The sequence below is a fragment of the Ahaetulla prasina genome, chromosome 6 (assembly GCF_028640845.1).
Source record: "Ahaetulla prasina isolate Xishuangbanna chromosome 6, ASM2864084v1, whole genome shotgun sequence".
Taxonomy (NCBI): domain Eukaryota; kingdom Metazoa; phylum Chordata; class Lepidosauria; order Squamata; family Colubridae; genus Ahaetulla; species Ahaetulla prasina.
In genome coordinates this window covers 33,492,495-33,517,352 of record NC_080544.1, presented here as the reverse complement: position 1 = coordinate 33,517,352, position 24,858 = coordinate 33,492,495, and the positions used below count along the sequence as shown (strand labels likewise).

Below are 24,858 nucleotides of genomic sequence, written 5' to 3'. Positions count from 1 at the left end.
TATATTCTACTAATCATGAATTCCTTGTTTAAAAAGTAACACTTTTATTCTTTTGTTTGTATTGAATTTTTTAATTCACACAGAATTGCTTAGATTGAAGTAGGATAGAAATCACAGCACCAAGTCTTCAACCCTCCTGCTTTATATTTCTGATATCATCAATACTATCTCCAAAATCCAATCTGGAACACTGGATGATTTAATTCTTATACTTTAAAAGACATTCCTCTGCTCCTAATGTCATTGATATCACATTCCAAGAACACAGATAAGCACAAAAGCTATTTTGGAACACTAGACAGAAACCAAAAAGCTAGGTAAAATCCTGGGGTCCCACTAAATAATTGATGGAGCTTATTTTGGTTATTTACCTTCTTCCCAAAGGTTCCCTTCCTTGCTACTCAAGAAAATCTTCCAACCCTCCTGAACATATTTTCAGAGAGCATGAAAGGACTATATAGAGTAAATGGGAAGCAGCCTCTCAGTTCAATCTTTTATTGTGAGAATATACTGGGAAAGAATTGTTCAGGTAGCTTAGGTATTTAGTGATTCATTATAACATTGTAAACTGGAATCTCAAGTGTACAAGAAAGGGGTATGCATACTCTTTGAATGTGAACTGCTCTGAACAGGAAGTGCCCTTTTTGAGACTGAAACTGGATATTCAATCATTCTGGGGGCATGTCAAGTTCAAAACATTTCACAATGAAGCACTGTCAAAATGATAAAAAAAAACTTAGGGGCTAAAAACTGTTTCAAATTTTGACTACACATCCACATTAAACCTTAACCAATAGGAGAATGAAGATGACAAAAATGATTCTTATGAAGGTCATGGAGCATACAATTTTTTAAAGAGTTGCTAAAAAAATCAGTATTTCAAATACCTGTTGGGGTCTATTGTCATTATCATCAATGTACAAGGTTTATCATATATCTTTATCACACTGACTATTCTTATTAGCATGGTCACACATAAGATGATGCAGTGACTTGTCTTGGTGACTTTTTCTGACATCCAAGTCCATATTTAAATAAGGAAAGCCCTAAATGGAAAATTACAATTATCCTAATAATGCATATATGACTTCTCAAGTAATTTTGTGTCCTTTTTAAAAAAATGTATCTTTCCAAATCAGCTGAATTGGCCAATTACTGACGGAGCAATGAAGACAGAAGTCTGTAGTTTGCCTATAAATTAGTTATTTTAAATCTGAGATTGTTTCAAACCAGTTAAGGTGAAGTGGAATTTGATTTTCAATTTTTCTATCTCCAAAGATTTAAGGACAACCCAAACTGATCTGCTTTTCTTGTTAGATGTTAACTTTTTTCTGCAACAATCAAATTGTCTTACCTTTACTGTGTCTACATCTCCTGCCTTTGCTGCTTCCAATAACTGTCGATCGGCTTCTGAATTGCCCAAAGGAACACCTTCTGTAGAAGAAGAACTTAATACTTATCAAGTATTACATATAGCAAAGTACAAAATCAAAAAGTTGCCATTAATATTATCATTTAGCATAGAGAAATGCCAATTTAAATGCAATCTTGAGGCAAGTGGCTCTGTTTTCAAAAAGACTACAGTTAGTAATCATAAATGCTGAAGTCAGACAGATTCACATTTTACCGGGCTTCCGTGCATTTCATCAGCCGAGGGCCCAGGGTAGGGGTGGGGGGGTGGCGGTTGTTATTAAAGAGAGTCTAGAGCCGAGGGAGACCACTGTACCTCAGATTGCCGGATGTGAATCTCTCTTTGTGAGATGGGGTCATAGGTGTCAGATGGGCTTGCTGGCTCCTTGCTGCGTGACAGCTGCCCTGCCCGAGCTCCTGGAGGTGCTTGCTGGGGTGGCAGTGGAGACCCCCAGACTTTTAGTCATGGGGGACTTTAACTTGCCATCTGCCGGCTCGTCATCAACAGTGGCTCGGGAGTTCATGGCTTCCATGACGGCCTTGGACCTGACTCAAGTAGTGGATGGCCCCACTCACATCGGGGGAGGCACACTGGACCTGATTTTTATCTCTGGTCAGTGGTTGAAGGATCTGGACTTGAGAGATGTAGTCACAGAACCTTTGTCATGGTCAGATCACTCTCTCCTTCGCCTGGACTTTCTGACTGCTACTCAACACCGCAGGGAGACGGAACCGCTACGTTGGTTCCGTCCCAGGCGCCTGATGGACCCGGAGAGGTTCCGGACGGAGCTTGGGCCATTTCCTGAGGGTCTGGCTCACGGCACGGCAGAGGAACTAGCCGCAGCCTGGGAACGGGCTGCGGCTGGGGCTTTAGACCGTGTCGTGCCTCTGCGGCCTCTGACCGCAAATCCCAACCGGCTCCTTGGTTCTCCGAGGAGCTGAGGGGGATGAAACGCCGGAGAAGACGCCTAGAGAGTTCCTGGAGGTCTAGCCGTTCAGAGGCTGATCGGACACTAGTTAGGTCCTATACTAGGACCTACCTAGTGGCACTGAGGGAAGCGAGGCGTTGCTACGTCTCCTCCCTCATTGCGTCAGCAGATAACCGCCCAGCTGCCCTGTTTCGGGTGACCCGTTCCCTCCTTCACCAGGGGGAGCGGGATGACCCGTTGCAGGGACGTGCTGAGGAGTTTAACGGTTATCTATACGATAAAATCGTTCAGCTTCGGGACGGTCTGGACCAAAATTGCGGCGATTCAGACGGGGCGTCTGAGGGCGGTCTTGGTGATATTGTCTGGGATGAGTTTGACCCTGTGGCTCCCGAGGACATGGACAGGTTGTTGGGTAGGTTGAATGCCACCACGTGTTTACTGGACCCGTGCCCCTCCTGGTTGGTGCTGGCCACTCAGGAGGTGACACGAGGCTGGCTCCAGGCGATTACGAGTGCTTCCTTGTTGGAGGGAGTCTTTCCGGCCGCCTTGAAAGAGGCGGTGGTGAGGCCCCTCCTCAAGAAGCCTTCCCTGGACCCGGCTGTTTTAGGTAATTATCGTCCGGTCTCCAACCTTCGCTTCGCGGCGAAGGTTGTAGAGAGTATGGTGGCATATCAGTTTCCCCTGCACCTGGATGAAACTGTCTATCTAGACCCGTTCCAGTCCGGTTTCCGGCCCGGTTACAGCACTGAGACGGCTTTGGTCGCGTTGGTGGATGATCTCTGGAGGGCCAGGGATAGGGGTTGTTCCTCTGCCCTGGTCCTATTAGACCTCTCAGCGGCTTTTGATACCATCGACCATGGTATCCTGCTGCGCCGGTTGGGGGGATTGGGAGTGGGAGGCACCGTTTATCGGTGGTTCTCCTCCTATCTCTCCGACCAGTCGCAGACGGTGTTGACAGGGGGGCAGAGGTCGGCCCCGAGGCGCCCCACTTGTGGGGTGCCGCAGGGGTCGATTCTCTCGCCCCTTCTGTTCAACATCTATATGAAGCCGCTGGGTGAGATCATCAGTGGCTTCGGTGTGAGGTACCAGCTGTACGCTGATGACACCCAGCTGTACTTTTCACACGGGCCACCCCAGAAGCTATCAGTGCTGTCCCGGTGTTTGGAAGCCGTCGGGTCTGGATGGGGAGAAACAGGCTCAAGCTCAATCCCTCCAAGACAGAGTGGCTGTGGATGCGGCATCCCGGTACAGTCAGCTGAGTCCACGGCTGACTGTTGGGGCGAGTCATTGGCCCCGATGGAGAGGGTGCGCAACTTAGGCGTTCTCCTGGATGAACGGCTGTCTTTTGAAGACCATTTGACGGCCGTCTCCAGGATAGCTTTCCACCAGGTTCGCCTGGTGCGCCCCTTTCTAGACCGGGATGCCTTATGCACGGTCACTCACGCCCTCGTGACGTCTCGCCTGGATTACTGCAATGCTCTCTACATGGGGCTCCCCTTGAGGGGCATCCGGAGGCTTCAGTTAGTCCAGAATGCGCTGCGGGTGATAGAGGAGCCCTCGTGGCTCCTGTGTGACACCTATCCTGCGCAGACTGCACTGGCTACCTGTGGCCTTCCGGGTGCGCTTCAAGGTTTTGGTGACCATCTTTAAAGCGCTCCATGGCATAGGGCCGGGCTACTTACAGGACCGCCTACTGCTACCGAATACCTCTCACCGACCCGTGCGCTCTCACAGAGAGGGACTCCTCAGGGTGCCGTCAGCTAGGCAGTGCCGTCTGGCGACACCCAGGGGAAGGGCCTTCTCTGTGGGGGCTCCCACCCTCTGGAATGAACTTCCCCCAGGACTCCGTCAACTTCCGGACCTCCGGACCTTCCGTCGCGAGCTCAAAACATACTTATTCATCTGCGCAGGGCTGGATTAGTTTTTAAATTTATATTGGTTTTAAATGGTTTTTTATTATTCATATTGCTTTTTAATTCGGCTTTGTAGAATAAGTTTTTTAACTGTGGTTTTAGTCTGTATTTATATGTCTTTTATTTGCCTGTGAACCGCCCTGAGTCCCTCGGGAGATAGGGCGGTATATAAATGTGATTAATAAATAAATAAATAAATAAATAAATAAATATCAGTCCAAATGAACTATAAAATGATCAACTGGAACAACTGAAAAGATTGAATGGGTATTTTGGTCTTCCTTCACATATAGAACAGGAACATGATCAAGTTTTCTCCATGCATTAATGGTGTACAAAAATCAGGCATGGTCATTCTGTTAGTTATCTGTGAGGCCATCACGAATTAACTTTTTGTTTGTTCGTTTCTCTGAAGCCTCTTCAGATGATTTTTCAGGGAACTACTAGTTCAAGGGAATTCAGCAAGGATTCCTAATTGGCCTTTGTTAAAATGCAAAAAACTTAACACAAACAAAAATTACACATTATTACCTTGTAGCAACTGCTGAATGCTTTCATTTCCCATCTGAGAGGCTGTGAAACCCTGCAGTGATATAATGGAGGGATCACAGCCAAAACTCAACAACAACCGGCATGTCTGTAAGTGGCCACAGTGCGCTGCTCTATGCAAAGATGTCTGGCCAAGATTATCCAGAGCATTGACCTAAAAATTATCAGAGAATCTTAACATTGCAGGAAGTGCAGAGTATGATATCTGGTTCTTTAGAGCAATTCATAATGGAACAATAGAGAACTGTCTACTTTGAGAAAACAAGAGTACTAACAGGCAGCAAATATTTTAAGGCTGAAGAGCCTCTCCAAAGTCATAGTATCTTCTCTGACCTCAAAACAGTACACTCCACATGTACTGCAAATAGTACAACCTTGAAATAGTCTATTACAACTTCTATCTCAAAGTCTGGAACAGACATTCTGAGGATATTCAATGAAATGTTTTGCACATCTCTAGTGACTATATTAATATCCCAGATTGCTTTCCTACCATCATCTGCCAATTCCTACAGAAATGACAGGCTATCAAATCCCTAAAATATCATTTAAATATGGTTAAGCACCTTTCATAAATGATTCTTTTCTCAAAGATTAATTATAAACATTTATAAATGTACATATCATTTTTTTTCATTTTGCCCAAAAATATGACTGATTTATGTTAAAAATGATTCATACCTTTGCTTCATGCTTCACAACTACTTCAACAACATCATTATGAGCTTTTTCTGATGCCATATGAAGAGGTGTCAGGAAGCTTTATAAAAACAAAATAAGTCATAATTTATTTACATTTTGTTCTTGCTGAATGAGTTTGCAGAATGCTGAAAATTAGTACAGATGTGATGGGAGTTAAAGTAAACAACACAATGCCCGTTGGCATTCTTTTGACACTTCTTTGGCAGCCAATACTTCCTTGCACATCTCAAATATTTTTGGCAACTCAATAGCAAACTGAGTTCAAGTTTCTAAGTCTTGCTCTGTCTCTCTAAGGTGCTCTAAATGTATCTAGTATAGGCCCAGACCTTTCTTTGAAAGAAGAGGATTAGACAGTGGGAAGCTATTCATTTTTAGATACCCCCTCTTCTCCCACTGGAAGGAATGGTTTGAAAGGAAGTAAAAGATGCTGTAATGTAAGCCTGGGTTGCAAATAAGATCTAAGGGGTAGCAGAAAAGGTAAGAGCAAGTGAGGAGTAATAAAGTTCAGTAATTAAAATGTTGATCACAGAAGCTCACTGGATAATTTTAAGACAATCACTCTCAATCCAAGCTGTGAGAATAAAATGTAGATTCCACCTAAACTGCCTTGAATTCCTAGAGAAAAGGCAGCATATAACTATAACAGTCAAAGAAACCATCTCTATAAGCCTGCATATATCAGTTTTCTGTGAAATAAGCATCCATATAGTGTAGTAAATTGTGAATTTGAAGAGCACTTTTCAAGAAATAGTATTTCACTGCAGTAAGAAATTTAGTGGTGGCCTGCATCTTATAACCTGTGTTTTACAACTCTCCAAGAACACGCATGTTGTGGCATTTTCCAAAATTCAAATTCATCCACAATCCAAAAAAAGTTGGAAAAGGCCCAGAGAGAAAACCACATCAGAAGAACTGATGTCAAAGTCACTGATTTTCCTTGAATCAAGTCACTCACTCTCACATCTTATCTCACAGGATAGTTGTGAGGATAAAATGAAAGGGAGAAAACCTGTACGGCATGTGTTGTTCTGACCATATCCATGGATGAATAAGATAAAAGGACAAAATAGAAACCAGCTCACTCTTTTGTCTTTTCGTTGATGTTGGCTCCTTTTCTTAGAAGTAACTCGCAGACTTGCTTTCGCTTAGGATATGGAGATGCAGCAGCACAGTGCTATTAAAGGATGAGATTACAATATTATTTGCTAGCCTATATTAACACCAGTGAAATGAGGGCTGAGCATATTTTTAATATTATACAGAGGTAGGTGAGCATAGGATCTTTTTCTTAATCAAAAGCAGACCCTCTTTTTTCAGCATTCAAGGGAGCCTGAAAAAAAAGCTGCAGCTACTTCAAGACATATACAACTTTACTGAATCAACTCATTTAGGAAGCTGCACTTTTTTAAAAAAAATTGGTGTGAAAGCTTGAAAAACTACAAGCTCCTTTTAAGGAAGAACACTGTGCTCTAAAGCCTTACTTTCAAAACATTTTAAAATGGTAAATTACTCTACATAATTATATTGCTGAAAACTGGTGACTACAATAAAAGGTACATGAAAATAATCTATATAAAGCAGAAATTAAAAAAGCAACCAATTAGACAAAAGTATGTACAACTAATGCACTATACTGAGATTGTAAAACTAAATTCTCTTAATTCTTTCCAGTAGAGAAAGAAATCATGTTTTGATTCTTCATCTGCTCAATTTGGCCAGAAAGGTAGCCCTCAACTTATGACCACAATTGGGACCTAAGAGATGCAGTCATTAAATGAATCATCACATGACCAGATCTGATATTATGACCATTTTTACCAGTGTCATTAAACAAATCACCATGACATCATTAAGCAAATCATGTGGTTATTAAGTGATTCTGGCTTCCCCTGTTGACTTTATGGGCTGCAAAGGTCATAAATCATGATTATGTGACCACAAGACACTGCAACTAGTTGTAAATGAGTGCAAAGCACTCAAACTGCAGTCACGTGACTTTAGGGGGTGGTGTAAAGTTGTAATTTTGAAGTCAAGTCCTAAGTAATGTTTTTCAGTGCCATCATAACTTTGAACCATTGTTAAATGAATGGTCGTAAATCAAGGACTCCTGGTAACAGACAACTTTCATTGAAAAGGTACGATCAACGAATTACCAAAGGAGTTTCGTGAGTCTGAGGATGTTTGAAATTGACAATTTCAAGAGAGAGATGCTTTTTTACACGATTCACATCTGATTCCCTTGCAGCCTGTAGTAACGAATGGCCTTTGAATTCATCTACGGGAAAAAGAAAGTTTTATGGCATCTAAGCCTCAAATATCACACACGTTCAGAATTATAGAAATAGGAATCAATTACAAACAGTGGATGATGATCAAGATCAGCCATTGAATGGATCCATACAGAAAACTGAAAAAAAGTAACCATCTCTATTCAGTTTATTTTCTCTGTACTCACATGCCAATCGTTCTTTTAACTGAGGTGTAGGGGCCAAATCAATTGTACTTTTATTATGGCAGTTTAACAGTGTAGGGTCAGCACCGTAACTCAGCAAGAGGGAGCACACTTCTACTCTGTTCTTAGAAGCTGCTTCATGAAGAGGAGTGAACTGCCATAAATCCATTGCATTTACACAGGCTCCATGCTAGGAGAGGAAAGAGAATCATAAATAATTTTCACGTGGAAAAATGTTAAAGTAGAGCTCTAATGTACATGGAAGGATGTTCTATCTAACAATTGTCAAGGAATGCTTAACAAGGTAGGGGCAAAAACCATACTTTGTATTAATATTTTGTCCTTTTAGTGAAGTTCAAAATGGCAGAATAGTTTACATGTGAGACATTCACTTAAGATCACAGACTTAAGAATAGTTCAAGTAACTATGATCTAGTTCCGTGATAGCGAACCTATGTCACACGTGCCAGATGTGGCATGTAGAGCCCTTTCTGTGGGCACGCACGCAGTCGCCCCAGCCCAGCCCCAATTGCGTTTCTCCATTGCGTTTCACTCAATCAATTCCAACTTCTTGTGAAAGAAAAAGTTCTTGCAAAGTTGGAATTGACTGAGTGAACTTTTTCACTCGTGCGCTTCACAATGGGGGAGACGGGATCCTGTCCTCCTCTGAAGCCCAAATACGACGCAGAGCCACAATGTGACCCTGCATCAGCTGGGGGGGGGGGGGAAGCTTCTTTTCCTGCAGAGCTACTGGTGTTAGGATGTCCCGCCTCCACACTGGCCAGCTGGGTTTCTTCGGGCACTTAGCTTGGTCACCTATTAGCTCCACCCCACCTTCAGCCTCAGCGAGTGGTGTGCAAAAGTTCGGCTGGGCTCCTCGAGAGAGTGAGTTTGCAGGGGGCCAATCTAGCACCCGGGCTGCTGGCTGCAAGACAAACATTCATTCTCGACTTTGAAATTCCTAGGTGCAATGGGCAGCAAAGTTAGGTTTGTCCCCCTGCGGCGATCTGGCAGATAAAACAGGAAAAGGGGGCAGATATAAACAGTCCTGTTGCCAAGGTACGCACGGGTCGGAGGGGGGCAGAAATTCCAACTTCAGCCTCCTGGTGTTGTGCAGTGTTTTGGGCGAAGGCTGGAAGGAAACACCGCTGGCTCGCTCATGCTCTCTCTCTCCCCAGCCTAGTTTGACGCAGGTGGCAATGCAGCTCACATTGCTCTTTGCAAGCCCACTGTTGGTGAAGTTGGACGCTGGTGAGGGCTGGCTTTATGCGTTGTCCAACTGTGGGGTGAAAACGGATGGGGGCCTGGGGAGGAACCTGCGTCAAGCTAGACTGGTAAAGCTGGCTGTGAGAGGAAGAGAAGCCTGGTGAGCCTGACCCTGATACTTTCCGAGTCCCAGAAGCAGCAACCTCGCACTTTCCCCTCTCTGCTAGCCCCCTTCTTCACACGGGTTCACCCAGCAGTGGGAATGGAGAGGGAGGAGGTGACAGAATTCCTGCATGCTGCCATTTCTGTGTGGCACTCTCCCCTCAATGCTAGCAGCCGTTGCTGCCCCCTTTTCCCTCTCCGTTCCCACTGCTGGATGATCCCATGAAAAGAAGGGGACTAGCAGAGAAGGGAAAGTACGAGGTTGCTGCTTCTGGGACTCGGGAAGTGTCTGGGTCAGGTTCACCTGGCTTCTCTTCCTCTCGCAGCCAGCTTTACCAGTCTAGCTTGATGCAGGCTTCCTCCCCAGGCCCCATTTCCCCCCCCACCCCCCCCGACATCCAGACAAAGCTAGGCAAAAAGCCAGCCCTCACTGGCGCCCAGCTTCACCGACAACGGGCTTGCAAAGGGCAATGTGAGCTGCATTGCCACTTGTGTCAAGGTAGACTGAGGAGGGAGAACGTGAGCAAGCACCAAGAAGACCGCAGAGGAGGGAAGCTAGGCAAAGGGGCATCTGCAGCATGCTGGTCCTGGCAGACTTTCTAAGCCTGCCTAAAGCAGGGAGGGAGTTAAGAGAGACTTAGATTATATCTTTCTCTCTCTCTCTCTCTCTCTCTCTCTCACACACACACACACATACAGAGGTTGGCTCTTTCTTTCTTCTCACCCCCTCCCGCCCCACCCACCAGAGATCCCTGGATTCCCTCCCCAACCCTGCCTGTCTCATACAGGCACCACCCACATGAGTGAAATAGAGTTGGCCATGCCCACTCAAGACACATGGCCACCTCCAGCCACCCCCACCAGGTCATTAGGAAGAACCTGTTGTTAAATTATTTGAATCCTACCACTGGTAGTAAAACCTTATTATTCAGGTTAAATTGCCATGTTGGTACTTTGCAATAAATAAGTGGGCTTTGGGTTGCAGTTTGGGCACTCGGTCCCTAAAAGGTTCGCCATCACTGATTTAGCTAATTCTATCAACTTTAGAAACAGTATCTTAGCATACATACTAGGCAGGGAATTTGGATATATAATGAAATAATAAAACAGCTTTAAAAGTGGTTTTGAAAGTGAGAATCTTCAGCCTTTAAGCCTGAATGGGTCACCCCAGGGGACCAGTATGCCAATTGACATCTTTCTTAGCTCCCTGCTCCAACTATCACTATCAGAAAACATTTTTTTTTTTACAAAAAATACTTGAAGATTGTTTTTATAAACAAGTTTTATAAGCCATTTTTATAAAAAGCAAAGAAAGATTAGTTGTTCTAAGGCAGAAATCAATAAACAAGAAATATACCACACATTTTTACAAAAACCTGTTTTAGCAGCTCAAGTTCAACGTTTTTCTCAATAAATGTATGTAGAGATTTGTGTTGGAGGACAAATTTTAGCTGATCTGATTTTTTTTTAATTTTTTTGAGACTAAGTAGAATAGGCTTGTGAAGATCATTGGACAAGCAAAGAACTTCATTAGATATTCCTGAAGACACAACATAATTGTTTTTGTATTTTTATAGATATGCTGAGAAACCAATTCCACTGGAAAGCTGATGAAATGAAAAAGCAGAGTTTTCTAGTAGCTCTCATGTTGGATGCTTCTTCTATGATGCCCCTGAAACTTACATGCTGACGTGCTTACATTTGTTTTGTGCCTTCAATAAGCACCTTGTTGTTAGATCCCAATGTGGTGCAGTGATAAGACACTGCATGACACCAGCAAGTCTAGTCTTACACATAGAAGTTTACAGGGTAACTTTGGGCCAACCAATCTCAAATCAAACTACCTAACAGGGTTATTATTGTGGGACTAATGGGTGGAGATAAGGCTAGGTATTTTGGTTTGACCTCTTGAACAAAAGACAGGATATCAACCTAATGAACAAATGCTGACAGCACTTCTCCATTTATCAAATTATTTGCATAGGTGTAAAACATAAGGAAATCTGTCTATAGAAGTTGCACATTATTATGTACTAACCTTTACTAAAAGTTCTGTTACTTCATAGTGCCCATAAGAACAGGCGTTGTGAAGAGGCACCAGATCTCTGAAAAGTATAGACAAACAATTGTTAAAAATCATTTATCATTATAGTGATATAATGATAAAATCCAAATGTCTATCTGACAAAGTAGAAAACCAGATAAAATTTAGAAGACTTTAATCAAGTGTTAAATGGCATGTAGTGACATTAATATATTATATTCAGTATAAAAAAACTATTAACATAGTGTTTAACTGGAGGAATAATTGAGAAAGTTACTATTGAATCAGACAATAAATAGGAAATGCCCTATACATACAATAGTGGTTGCACTTTGGATCTGGTTATTAACTTGAAGCAGTTGAGATGTGATCTAATTTTAGAGGACTTTACCATCAACCCATTGTTGTGGACAAATCATGCCGATTGCCTCCTAGTTCAGTTGTGTCACCTTGCCTTACAGGGCCTGCAAAATAATCACCCTGCCTCCAAAGACTTAAAGACCTTATCGGGTTCCAGAGAAAACTTGAGATTTTTTTCCTGAGGAGCTGATGGATAGTTCAGCCAAGATGTTAATTATAAAATAGGTAGATAATGGAGGCCTTGGCCACATTGACTTTATGGTCTACTTGTGTGCTGATCTCAGCACGCACCTTTACAAAGGAGCTCCAGGAAATGAAGTGGCAGAAGAGACACCCAGAATATTAATGAAGGAAGATAAAGAGCAAGTTTGGCCAAACATAAGTTAAGTGTTGGTGATAAGGCTGGGAAAATTATGTCATTTCTCCACTCTTACTGTAATTGCCAATAGCTATTTGATGTTAATAGTCTGCAGAATCTTTGTATATATCCATCTAAATGGGAGACCCTTCAGTTAGTCACTTAGGTGCTAATCATCTAATAGTTGAATGGTAATGCACTGTACATGGGGTTGCTCTCCAAGATTATCCAGATGCTACAAAAAAACAATAGAAATATCACTTATATACCGCTTCATAGTGCTTTACAGCTCTCTCTAAGCAGTTTACAGAGTCAGCATATTGCCCCCCAAAATTTGGGTCCTCGTTTTACTGATCTCAGAAGGTTGGAAGGCTGAGTCAATCTTGAACCAGTCAGAATTGAACTCCTGGTAGTGAGCAATGAGTTGGCCTCAAATATTGCATTCTAACCACTGTACCTCCTACAAATGGGCAAATCAGATCCATCTCTAGCAGAGAAATCTATGAATTCTTTCTCCAGGTATAGTGTCAATTGTACTGGTTTATATACATTAATTTTGAATGAGTTATTAATCCTATTAACATTAGTTGGAATGCAGCCTCTGGCCTTGCATATTCATATGTAGAAGTGCACACAAATACTTGTCATAAATACCTATTTCTTGAAGAAAATAAGTTCCAAAAGGATTGGTTTTAGAAGGAATTGGTAATCATTGTTGATTAGGTAGGAAAACTACCATAGATAGAGTACATGGTTGACATATTTGATAAAGCAATTGATAAATGAAGGGAATGGATAGTTCCCTGAAATGTGGAACTATTTTCTTTTCAGGTAATACAGAGAAAAATTAATAAAAATCTCTAATGCATCATCTTCTTAGACACTCACCCTTTATCCTTTGCATGAACATCTGCTCCATGTTGTAATAATAGCTGCACTATTTTAACACGGTTATAGCCAGCAGCTAAGTGTAATGGAGTTGACTGGAAAGAAAAGATTGAATATAATAAACTTAGATATAACAAACAAATGTAACTTAGAAAACAGCTTTTAATTTTTTTAAAAAAAGAATAATCTGTTAAACGTTCCTCTCCTTTCCTCAAGTCCTGGTCTTCTGGCTCATCTCGGTGGGTGAAGGGGAGTTCCTGGGAGGGATAAGCAAACAATACTGAGTGTTCTCAGTATTATATATCCCCAGCAGGATCACCCCAAGGCATGAAGGTCATCCTAATTACTAGCTAAAGCAAATAGCCAATAATGGTAAGCATCTGGAGGCAGATGTTTATTTTATGGAAAATAGAAAAGGCATTAATTCATATTGGCAGAAGACAATGGAAACTACCCACCCACCCCCTTTTTTTAATCAGAAAACCACATGCACAGAAAAGCATCAAACAATTGTGTTGTATGATGGGTCCCCAGCTGAATGGCACTCAATGTGCCACTGAGAAGGAGCCCAGGATCTTTCAGAGAATGAATGGTGTTTATAATGTGGCTAGACTGTCTAGACACAGGACATCTAGCTGTTGATGCTGCCATACAGGAAAAGAAAATCTAAAGCTGCAAAGACAGTGGGAACATGGAATGTAAGAAGTATGAACATGAGCAAACTTAACACAATGAAAAATGTAAAAACTGCAAATTGATATCTTAGGTATCTTGAAGTGGACTGGGATTGGATACTTTCATTCAAAGGATCATACTGTTCAGGACATGAAAAACATAGAAGGAACTGCGGTGTTAGGAAAAGTAGAGCAAGAATAGTACTTAGCTACAATGCAATTAGATTTTGTGGATCTTTTAATATGAATACTGCTAATGTAGATGAGATGGCTGAAGAATTATGATCCAACTTGAAATCAACGAAGTATACAAACAAGATTTACTACTATTAGAATGTAAAGTTGGAAATATTAAATAGGATAATGTAGTTGAGTTATATCACTTAGGACCGGGGTCCCCAACCTCTGGGCTGTGGCCCACTAGGCTGTGAGGTGTTTGCAAGTGGGTTGTGGAAACAGTGGGTTAGAGTTAGAGTTAGGCATGTGCGCATCCAGACTTGTACGAGCAGCAGGCAAGCACGTGCATGTACGCTCCATTTGGGTGAGCAGCAGGTGTGTGTGCATGCCACTCGTGCAAACTGAGCTGCGCACATGTGCTTTCTAGACACTCACGCAGAAGCATTCCCTCTCCCCCTTCTGCCAGCTTGCAGAGCCAGAAAGATTGGGGAACTCTGACTCAGGAAACCAAAATTAAAGAGAAATCAATTTCTGCCACCCAATTATTCCTTCATAGCTAACACTGTCTTCAAACAACCAAAGCAATGGTTGTATATACAGACATCACCAGTTGGAGTATATAAAAATAACTGACTATGTTTTTATAAAAGGGAGCTGGAAAAGCTTGGTGATAACATCAAAAATATGACCAAGTACTAACTACTGAACAGAATAAGAACACCTCTTGAGCAAGTTTCAATTTAAACTAAAGAAGAAGAAACCAATTATCCACAATGATTTTTAGAATGTAGCCAGCCTTTTCAAGAAAAACACCAAGAAGCCTTGAATCTCATTGTTAAGAGGACCAGAGGAACTGTGAAATGGACTTAAAGAAGTGATTCAGGATGAATGTAAAAAGAAACTGAATGTAGCGAAATCCTTCAGCTCTCAAAGATACTACAAACATGAACATAGAAGACAACCAATTTACATTTATTCTTCCTGCAAGCACAAATATAATTATTGCTTAGCTTGGTAGTATTTTATGATATTTACAGTACTTGAACAAAGTTTTCTTAGTGATATTCCAGCTGAGTTTTGAAAAGTCCTATTAAACTTTTATTTCTTATAAATATTAAAAAGTAAAAATATAAGTGAAACAACCCAAAGCTAAAGATTACATCATGTGAAATATTATCAAATAACTTTAATGTCAATTTCTTAATTTGCTAATTCAAAAAAAAGTACGTGTTTAAAAATACCTTTCTACCATCGCTTGCATGGCAATTGACATTTAATGGCGTTAGAAGAGCCATTAATTTTTCTTCATTTCCACTCCTAAAAAGAAAATTAACATTCATGAACATTTTGCAAACTGCAAACTTTCATTTTACTCAACTTGATTAGTAATAAAGTAATTTATTTATTTTACTCATCTCCGCAAGGCAAACTATTACTATATTGAGTCTAATTATTAAATATATATCTTTAGACTTGATTTTACAAGTGTAATTAGCTTTCTACCTATTATGCTTTGTATGCTCATTATGCTTATTTATTATTTATTTATTTATTTTTCGTATTTTTATACCGCCCTATCTCCCTAGGGACTCAGGGCGGTTAACAACCAGATAAAAATATACATATAAATACAAATAAAAACATCCATTAAAAAACTTATTATAATTGGCCGAATAATTAAAATGATGATAATAAAAATAATAAAATCCCCATTAAAACCAATTCGAATTTAAAATCTAGTCCAGTCCTGCGCAAATAAATAGATGTGTCTTAAGCTCGCGGCGAAAGGTTCGGAGGTCAGGAAGTTGGCGAAGTCCTGGGGGAAGCTCGTTCCAGAGGGTGGGAGCCCCCACAGAGAAGGCCCTTCCCCTGGGTGTCGCCAGCCGGCACTGTTTGGCCGACGGCACCCTGAGGAGTCCCTCTCTGTGAGAGCGCACGGGTCGGTGAGAGGTATCCGGTAGCAGCAGGCGGTCCCGTAAGTATCCCGGCCCTATGCCATGGAGCGCTTTGAAGATAGTCACCAAAACCTTGAAGCGCACCCGGAAGACCACAGGTAGCCAGTGCAGTCTGCGCAGGAGAGGTGTCACATGGGAGCCACGAGGGGCTCCCTCTATCACCCGCAGCCGCATTCTGAACTAACTGAGCCTCCGGGTGCTCCTCAAGGGAGCCCCATGTAGAGAGCATTGCAGTAGTCAGGCAGACGTCACGAGAGCGTGAGTGACTGTGCATAGGGCATCCCGGTCTAGAAAGGGGCGCAACTGGCGAACCAGGCGAACCTGGTAAAAAGCCCTCCTGGAGACGGCCGCCAAATGATCTTCCAAGGACAGCCGTTCATCCAGGAGGACGCCTAAGTTGCGCACCCTCTCCATCGGGGCCAATGACTCGCCCCCAACAGTCAGCCGCGGCTGCAGCTGACTGTACCGGGATGCCGGCATCCACAGCCACTCTGTCTTGGAGGGATTGAGCTTGAGCCTGTTTCTCCCCATCCAGACCCGTACGGCCTCCAGACACCGGGACAACACTTCGATAGCTTCGTTGGGGTGGTCCGGTGTGGAAAAGTACAGCTGGGTGTCATCAGCGTACAGCTGGTACCTCACACCGAAACCACTGATGATCTCACCCAGCGGCTTCATATAGATGTTGAACAGAAGGGGCAAGAGAATCGACCCCTGCGGCACCCCACAAGTGAGGCGCCTCGGGGTCGACCTCTGCTCCCCTGTCAACACCGTCTGTGACCGATCGGAGAGATAGGAGGAGAACCACCGAAAAACGGTGCCTCCCACCCCCAATCCCTCAGGATACCATGGTCGATGGAGATTGAGTTCGAGTCCTGCCTTGGGCATAAAACCAGTTGGGTGACCATGAGCCAATCATTCTCCCTCAGATCTAGGAAAAAGGTAATTGCAAACTACTTCTGAAAAACCTTGCCATGAATACCATAGAGACTTGTCTAGGCAGTTGCCTGGAGTCAATACTGACTCAAAGCCACAAACGAAAAAGTATTGTGAAATATGTATACGTATTAACCTGGACACAAATGTAGCTGAATTAGTATTGCTTCCAAATGGATTGTAAGGGTGAAAGGTCAGGTCCACATATGAAGGTTCAATTAAGCTGATTTATTGCTAACAGCCTATGCACAGGAAATCTTCTCAACTAAGTCAGCACCTGATGAAAGTTAGATAAGGGTCAGTGGGACTCATCGGGAGTTGGGACAGTTTGCTTGTAGCTACATAGAGATTCTAGGCTGATCCCTCTTTTCATTCTGCCTCCAGGCTCTCTCATTCATTCTCTTACATGGCAAAGATAATTATACTATAAATGTATAATTTTCAAGCATCTTCTTTCCTGGCATTTTTTATTACATACCTTTTATTATTTTTCCTTATATTAAAACAATTAGAAAGTATAAACCTAAAGTATTTTTACACTACAGTTATAATGTAAGACTTACAATTATGTACAACAATAAAATTGGAACAAAGAAAAAATCTTACTCAAGGTAAGGTTTTCAGGTCAGATTTAATTACAAGAGACCATTACATTTGAAACAAATTAAAATTTGAGAAATACTCCTAAAGGAACTAAAGATCTACTCAATTGTCCTGTTGTTGGAAGAGGAAGGGGAATTGTGCTGCTAACCCTGCCTTGATGTGATACGTACATTAATACCCTTAATTTGCAACTCCATCTCCCCACCGACCAAAATAATGGGACAAATATCTGCATACAGGTAGTCCTTGCCTAATGACCACAAATGGGATGGGTAACTCCTCACAAAATGAAACATTGCATGGTTGCTGGAGACTTACAACATCATTTCTACTGCAATTGTTAAGTGAATTACCTGTGGTCATTAAGGAAGATATTACCAGCAAAGAATTTTACTGTTACTTTTTTTAAATAATGTTTGTTGGAAGATAGATATGAAGAGCCCAAATGGTGATCACATGGAAACATTGCAACAGTTGTAAACGCAAGGAATAGACGTAATGTTATCTTTCCAGCAAAACTAAAACATATTTGTTTTCTTAACATCACCTACCTGGCACTTTCCAATAGTTCATCTTTCTTGTATTCACCTGAAAATTAACATAGCAATCTTAGGATTTTCTAATTCATGTACATATTTTTTAGAATTATTTTCCTTTCTAATAGGAATGGGCCCAATATTCCAACTTCAAAATAGTACCAGAGGGGTTGTTTTATTCCATGGATGCTAGAATGGTTTAACATACTGGAAATAGATTTGTTATTTTTTAAAACCTCCTGTGATGGAGACTCAGACTGTGCACAGCTAATAAAACAGCAGGCATGGCTTCCATCCCTGCAGCCACTGGTTGGAGCTAACTAAGAAAGGTTGGGGCAAAGGACAGCCAACTAAGCACATGCTCCAAGTAGATTAGTCACCTTATCAAGGAGATGAGCAGTATATAAATTTAATAATACATAAAATAAATAAAAAATGGACTGAAGATTATGACTGATATCATTTTATTAAGTATTTTATTTTGCATAAAACAATTTGTGGCTGTTAGTACACATAGGCTGTGTCTGTGTGGAGACCATGTGTGTATAAAACTTATGTTATGATTAATTACTGTAGTTTCTAAAGTGTGTGAAAAAATTAAAAATCATGTCCACAGCCAATTTTTCTGTAAGCTGGGTTTCAGCTAACACTCAGAATTATTTAGTATCTAACTTATTTTTCATCACTAGGAGCCCCTCCCAATAGGGAAAAAGAGGTTGTTCCAAATTTCTAAACAAACAAAACAAAAATAGGATTCCAAAATGTTATGAGTTTTTGTTCCTTTCAAATATGCAACAGTGAAGTCATCTCAAGTCTCATTTCAGCTTCAGCACAGAATTGAAACAACAGACTGGTTTAATATAATTTCGTGCAGATCCACATTACATGATTACATGACACTGCAACTGACATGAGTTAGTTGCCAAGCATCTGAATTTTGATCATGTGACCAATGGTTGTAAGTGTGAAAAATGGTCATAAGTCACTTTATTTCACTGTTGTTGTAACTTTGAACAGTCACTAAATGCTCGAGGATTACCTATATAAGGCAAAGAGGAAGACTGTGAGTCACATCTTAGCCATGAAAGCCAACTGGTGACTTTGGGCTAGTAACGCCTGTGAGTCCAACCCAACTCACATTATTGTGGAGAAAATAGCAGAAGGAAGATGTATTGGATATGTCCACCGCTTTGAGTTATTTATAAAAATAATAAAGGCAGGACATAAACAAACAAACAAACCCTGTTCATTTTCGTTTGGAATTTTAAAAATTCTCAATTTTTAAATAACAAAGCTCTATACCAAAACCCAGATATTTTCTTTAGATTTCATACAACCTTGGCTTCGTTATAACTAAGATAGATGCATAGAATTCTTACATTAACCAGACCTGATATCCAGGAAACAATATTTTATGAAAAAATGTAACCTATTCTGGTACATGGCCTGGCTATTTGTTGTCCTGGCTCTTCTACATAATCTAGGATGCTCTAGGTCTTAAATGGTGTCATCTAACTGGACACAATTAGGAAGAAGTCTTGCCTTATAGAATTATATTCCCCAATAGGGTCATATGCTCTTCCCAGGACTTTATTCAAACAAACTTTTTAAAATTTTGCTCTTTCCTCAGGCTACAGGCTAGTATGGGTGACAGACCCTTTTGGAGAAAGACTACTTTGTGAAAATTCTATATTACTTTTCCAGATATGTGATATATGTACTGTTTTATTTTGAAGTGGACACTGGTATGGAATTATGATGGAAGCATGATTCTTTAATAAATTTAATAAATAATACCGTCCTCAAATTCCATCAAGCTAAGAAAAAAGATAATTACCAGAAGAAATGGACTATGGAAGATTCCACCTACCTGTAAGCACTGCCTTTGCTGATGGATCTGCTAAGTCAAGGGCTGTTCTTCCATCAGTATTACGGATACTCGGATCAGCACCATGCTGCAACAATACTAAAAGGAGCAGGAATATATTTAAAATCCTTAGCCTTCTAGCAGGCATGTAATATCTCAAAACCAACAATGACTCTTCCTCATACTTTTTGAAATGTATCTATCAGAGCTAGTGCAGTGCAGTAGCTAAGGTAAGACTAGGAACAGGGATACTCAGATTCACATTTACCTTCACCCACAATGTTTCCTGGAGGACCATGCCAGCTCCTATCTCTCAGTCCAATCAATAGCCTATTGTGATTAATTTATTTAATGGGATATATCTGAACACAAACATTAAATACAGCCAGGCCACGTTAATATCCCAAGCCGCTTCTTTAATTCGTCTTTATGCTAAACAGCTTCTCCTCAAATATTCAAATCATCTGCATGTTTGGCCAAGTTGAACAAATGTCTTTGCTTAACTTTGTTTACAAAAAGGATGATGAAATTTAGAAAGTCTCTATAAGCCACATTAGTAAAATTCCCTTAAATATTCAAGTTCCTGATCTTCAGATTCCAGATAGCTATGTTACATTTTGTTTTAAAAAACAGATGACCAATTCGGATGCTACTATGCTAAATTTTCAAGGAAATGGACATACAAATTTTCAAGGAAATACACAGAACTGGATATTAATTTGTTTCCTGTGACTAATTTAAATGCAGTTACTCATGTACTCTCTCTCTCTCTCCCCCACCCCCCAAGCTGGAACAGAAAATGTTTATCTTGCATCTCTGTCTCTTCCCCCTGGCAAAAAAATTATGGAAACTGCAACTCTGAGCCTAGGACTACAAAATCATATCAGGACAAATTCAAATTAATATAGTTTGGTCCAAAATATTTATGGATCAAGGAATAAAGTTATGTTGGGTTGTTAATTATATTTCCAGGCATACACTAAAGGATAAACTCCTAAACCATTCTTAATGCTGATCATATTACTAATTCCACAGCCAACTTCCCACAAACATACACAAAATAATAGAATTATTTTGCAACACTCACAAAATTCAACGTATTTAACAAACAAAAACTTTCAAAAATATCTGATTATATTTAAAAGTACTTTAAATCAAGAATGTCAATTTGACTTGGATAGTTTGGAGGTCTGGTTTATGCTAAGAAAGATTCTTGAACTTTTTATGTAGAAATCACTGGAAAAAGAATATCAAAGTGTTACCTATGCAGACATCAATTTTGCCTTTGATGGCAGCTTCATGAAGAGGAGTATAATTCCAATTATCTCTTGCATTAGGATCTGCACCATGGCGCAGGAGAAGATTGACAACTTCAGCATGACCAAATGAGCAAGCATTATGAAGTGGAATGAGTCCTCCATCATCTCGTGCATGTACATTAGAACCACTCTGAAGCAAGTATTCGACTACATCTCGCCGACCAAAACCTGAAATAAAAATAAGTCTTTGACCTAATATGGAATCACTAAACAAAATAAAGGCTGAAAGGTATATTCTTCAATTAAAAAACGTAACATTTCTAACAAAATTGTGGAATTATGGAGAGAAAAAAACATATTTACCTTTAAAAATGAACAAATTGGAAAAATCAAGGATAATTATCAGCCATAACCAATTGTCCCTTCAGGTTACATTTTTAGAAAGGGAAATAGCTCTTGGATACCCCCTGAATTATTAGTCCTTCTAAATATACATACAGCTTTTGGTGCCATACCACAAACCATAGTACACTTTGGGGTTGCTAGCCTGTTTCCCCCAAAATAAGACATCCCGATAATAAGCCCAATTGGACTTTTGAGTGCATGGCAATAAAGCCAAGTGCTTATTTCAGGGTTCAAAAAATATAAGACAGGGTCTTATTTTTGGGGAAACATGGTAGTGTGTCACAATATTTCAATAGTTTCAGGTCTCTCTAGATAGCTGAGTTAATAGTAAGAATATTTAGTTTCCACAGAAGCCTTCTAATCCTATCTTTTTCTTCTTTGCTTTTAATATCCATTTGAAACAATTGTGGGACATTTTTTTGAGGGTTGATCTGTGATATCAACCAGATGACCTGCATTTCTGCCTCAGTTTTCCACTGACTGTGAAATGCAAACAGGTATTTGGAGGTGATACAGATATGCCAGGAAGTCAAAACCGGCCCATCCTTATCTTAGGCCTGTGATGGTGAACCTATAGCATGTGTGCCAGAGGTGGCATGCAGTGCCCTCTGATGGCACACGAGCTGTTGCCCCAGTTCAGCTCTATTGCACATGTGCGCGCCTCCCACCAACTGGTCTTCGGGTCTCTGCCGCGCATGCATGGGGGGCATGCAGGGGGCAGGACGCATGCACGGGGCCATACACACATTACATTTTGGGGGTTCGGGCGTGCGAGCACTTTGGCCACTCGGTCCAGAAAGTTAACCATCACTGTCTTAGGTTATGCGTGTGTGCGCGCGCATCATTATCTATACACATCCTTCTCCCTTCTAGTAGGAGAAAGAAGCCTCATAAGTACAGTCCTCAAATCACCTTTCCACTCCAGGTGAATGGCAGGGAGGGGATAAGAGATAGATATGGAAGATGTTATAGCAGTTATTCCATTTTATTTTCCAAGGTACAGGTAGTCCTCAATTTAAGACAATTGAGCCCCAAATTTCTGTTGCTAAGTGAGACAGTTGAGTGAATTTTGCCTCATTTTATGACCACTCTTGCCAGAATTGTTAAGTGAATCACTGCAGTTGTTAAATTAGTAATCTGGTTATTAAGGGAATCTGGCTTTTCCACTGACTTTGTTTGTCAAAAGGTCGCAACTGTCATAAGTATGATTGCCAACCGGTTGAATTATAATCACGTGACCACCGAGATGTTGCAAAGGTTGTAAGTGTGAAAAACGGTCTTTTCAGTGCCGTTAACTTTGAACCAGGGATGAAATCCAGCAAGTTGTGACAGGTTCTGGAGAACCTGTAGCAGAAATTTTGAGTAGTTCGGAGAACCGGCAAATACCACCTCTTGCTGGCCCCAGAATGGGGTGAGAATGAAGATTTTGCAATATCCTTCCCCCAGGAGTGGGAAGGGAATGGAGATTTTGCAGTATCCTTCCCCTGCCACGCCCACCGAACCAGTAGTAAAAAAAATAATTTCACCACTGCTTTGAATGGACACTAAACGAACGGCTGTAACTCGAGGACTAACTGTATTCAGAAACACCTTTTAATTCTAGCCCCCTATTACCAAAAGAAACCCCCCTTTAATTTAATTTATTTTTTTTTAAATTTTAGTCCCTTCCTTCCCAGATCCATTCTGAGCTTCCACTGCAGTTCAGCATTCATTTCAATGAAGATTAATCATGTCAATGGCCAGTTTCCGCTCCCATTATGTTCCTTGGCTCTCTCCCCCCCCCTTTTTTTTAAAATTAACGATACGCCCAGCCATGCCATACGCTAAGTAAATAAAAAATAAAACGCCCACACGGCCGCTGTCCCCAGGTGGCTCTTCTCCAGCTCCGTCGAGTCGGGAAAGTATAATCGGGGCGTGCATAAGAGCACAAACGTGCCTACCGTTCCTGTCCTATTGTTTTTCTTTTTCTTCTTCATATATATGTGTATGTATGTATGTGTATGTGTATGTATGTGTATATATATATATATATATATCATATGTATATAATATGCTTATATTATATATATATATTATATGCTTATACCTCCTAATATTTACTCATATATATGTTTATATACTATATAATCTTTTTTGTATGATACTTATATGTATTATTGTGACAAAATAAATAAATAAAATAAATAAAAGTACCTGCCCAATATCAGCCCAGAACCAGAGACGTACAACCACCATACCTGCTTCTGCGGGGAAAGGCGGGGGTGGGGGGAAGGAAATGAAGAGAGGGGTTGCCCACATTGTCAACCAGGCGCCCCCGAAGGGGAAAGAGCCCGAGGCGGCGGCAGCGGGGGGGGGGGGTTACCTGCGGCGAAATGGAGGGGGCTGGACTTCCTGCCGGCCGTGTCTCTGCCGTTGACGTTCTCGGGCCTCACCAGCCGCTTCACGCGCTCCACGTCGCCATTCCGGCAAGCCTCGAAGAGCTCGCGGGCGGGCTCCGACGCGGCTCCCCCAACGCAGCACGAAGGCGACTGCTGCAGCATTTCCCCCAAGGGACCCGCCGCCAACGCCCCGCCGCCCCCCGCGCCCCGCCGCCCGGCCATGCCTAACGCCTTCCGTGCTCACAGCCGAGCGGCCGCCATGGGCCGGTGGCGGAGTCTTCCCGGTGAGGCGGCAGGGAGCGCCGAAGCGGCGGCGGGGAGTGTGGGGGAGGGGGGGAGGGGAAAGAAAGGAAGGCGCTACGTCAGCAGCGGCCAAACCAGCAATAGGCGGGGGGGCGGAACAGCTCAGGTGCGCACGCATCCCGGGGACCGGAGTGTTGCATGAGCGGGGCGCCTGCGCAGTGAGATGCGGGAAGGAGGAAGGCCCCCAAGGGTTGATGCAGCCTGTTACTGAATTACCAGCAAAATAGGGACAAGGTGGGATGGAAGTGGGGGGGAGAGAGAATGAACCCAACAATGAGAATCTTCTTACTAAACTATAAAAAGATACAATTGTAGTTTAAGGCAGCAGTGGTAAACTGGTCTAGCCCAGATTTCCACTCAACGGAGATTAAGGCGTCACTAAGCTGAACAAAGTTGCAGCAAAGAAAATCATAATTATAGTATAAAAAATAGCGGCCGCTGTCTTTTTCTGAGTGTCGTAGAGATAAACAACTAGGCTTATTTTGGAAAAATTTAGGAAGCCTGTTGGAAACGTGTAGAACAGAGGTGCGTTTCAGCAGGTTCTAACCAATTCTGGAGAACGGGTAGCTGAAATTTTGAGTAGTTCAGAGAACCGATAGTAAAAATTCTGACTGGCTCCACTCCCATCTATTCTCTGCCTCCCAAGTCCCAGCTGATCAGGAGGAAATGGGGATTTCGCAGTAACCTTCCCCTGGATTGTGAAAGGAATGGAGATTTTACAATATCCTTCCCAAGCCATGCCCACCAAACTGCCACACCCACCAAGCCACACCCACAGAACCGGTAGTAAAA

General features: G+C 41.7%; 1 protein-coding gene across 7 annotated transcripts in view; it reads right to left on the bottom strand.

Annotated features, from left to right (window-relative positions):
- Window positions 1–24,137, bottom strand: part of TNKS2 (tankyrase 2) — a 78,547-nt gene extending 54,410 nt beyond the window's left edge. For 3 of the 7 annotated variants that reach the window (XR_009155692.1, XM_058187877.1, XM_058187876.1), the window contains exons 1-13: window positions 23,748–24,136; window positions 20,984–21,208; window positions 19,725–19,820; window positions 17,870–17,906; window positions 15,066–15,141; window positions 12,974–13,068; window positions 11,362–11,428; window positions 7,959–8,145; window positions 7,657–7,778; window positions 6,586–6,677; window positions 5,483–5,561; window positions 4,784–4,955; window positions 1,355–1,434 (exon numbers count right to left, since the gene is read on the bottom strand). Coding sequence is in view for 6 of the 7 variants with exons in the window: in XM_058187877.1 (XP_058043860.1) it covers window positions 1,355–1,434; window positions 4,784–4,955; window positions 5,483–5,561; window positions 6,586–6,677; window positions 7,657–7,778; window positions 7,959–8,145; window positions 11,362–11,428; window positions 12,974–13,068; window positions 15,066–15,141; window positions 17,870–17,906; window positions 19,725–19,820; window positions 20,984–21,208; window positions 23,748–23,985 (1,566 nt within the window). In the remaining variant the exon portion in view is untranslated. Of the gene's footprint in view, window positions 1–1,354; window positions 1,435–4,783; window positions 4,956–5,482; window positions 5,562–6,585; window positions 6,678–7,656; window positions 7,779–7,958; window positions 8,146–11,361; window positions 11,429–12,973; window positions 13,069–15,065; window positions 15,142–17,869; window positions 17,907–19,724; window positions 19,821–20,983; window positions 21,209–23,747 lie in introns of all 7 variants that reach the window. The other 4 variants (XM_058187878.1, XM_058187879.1, XM_058187880.1 and 1 more) reach the window with 4 other exon arrangements.
- Between the last annotated feature and the right edge of the window lie 721 nt (window positions 24,138–24,858).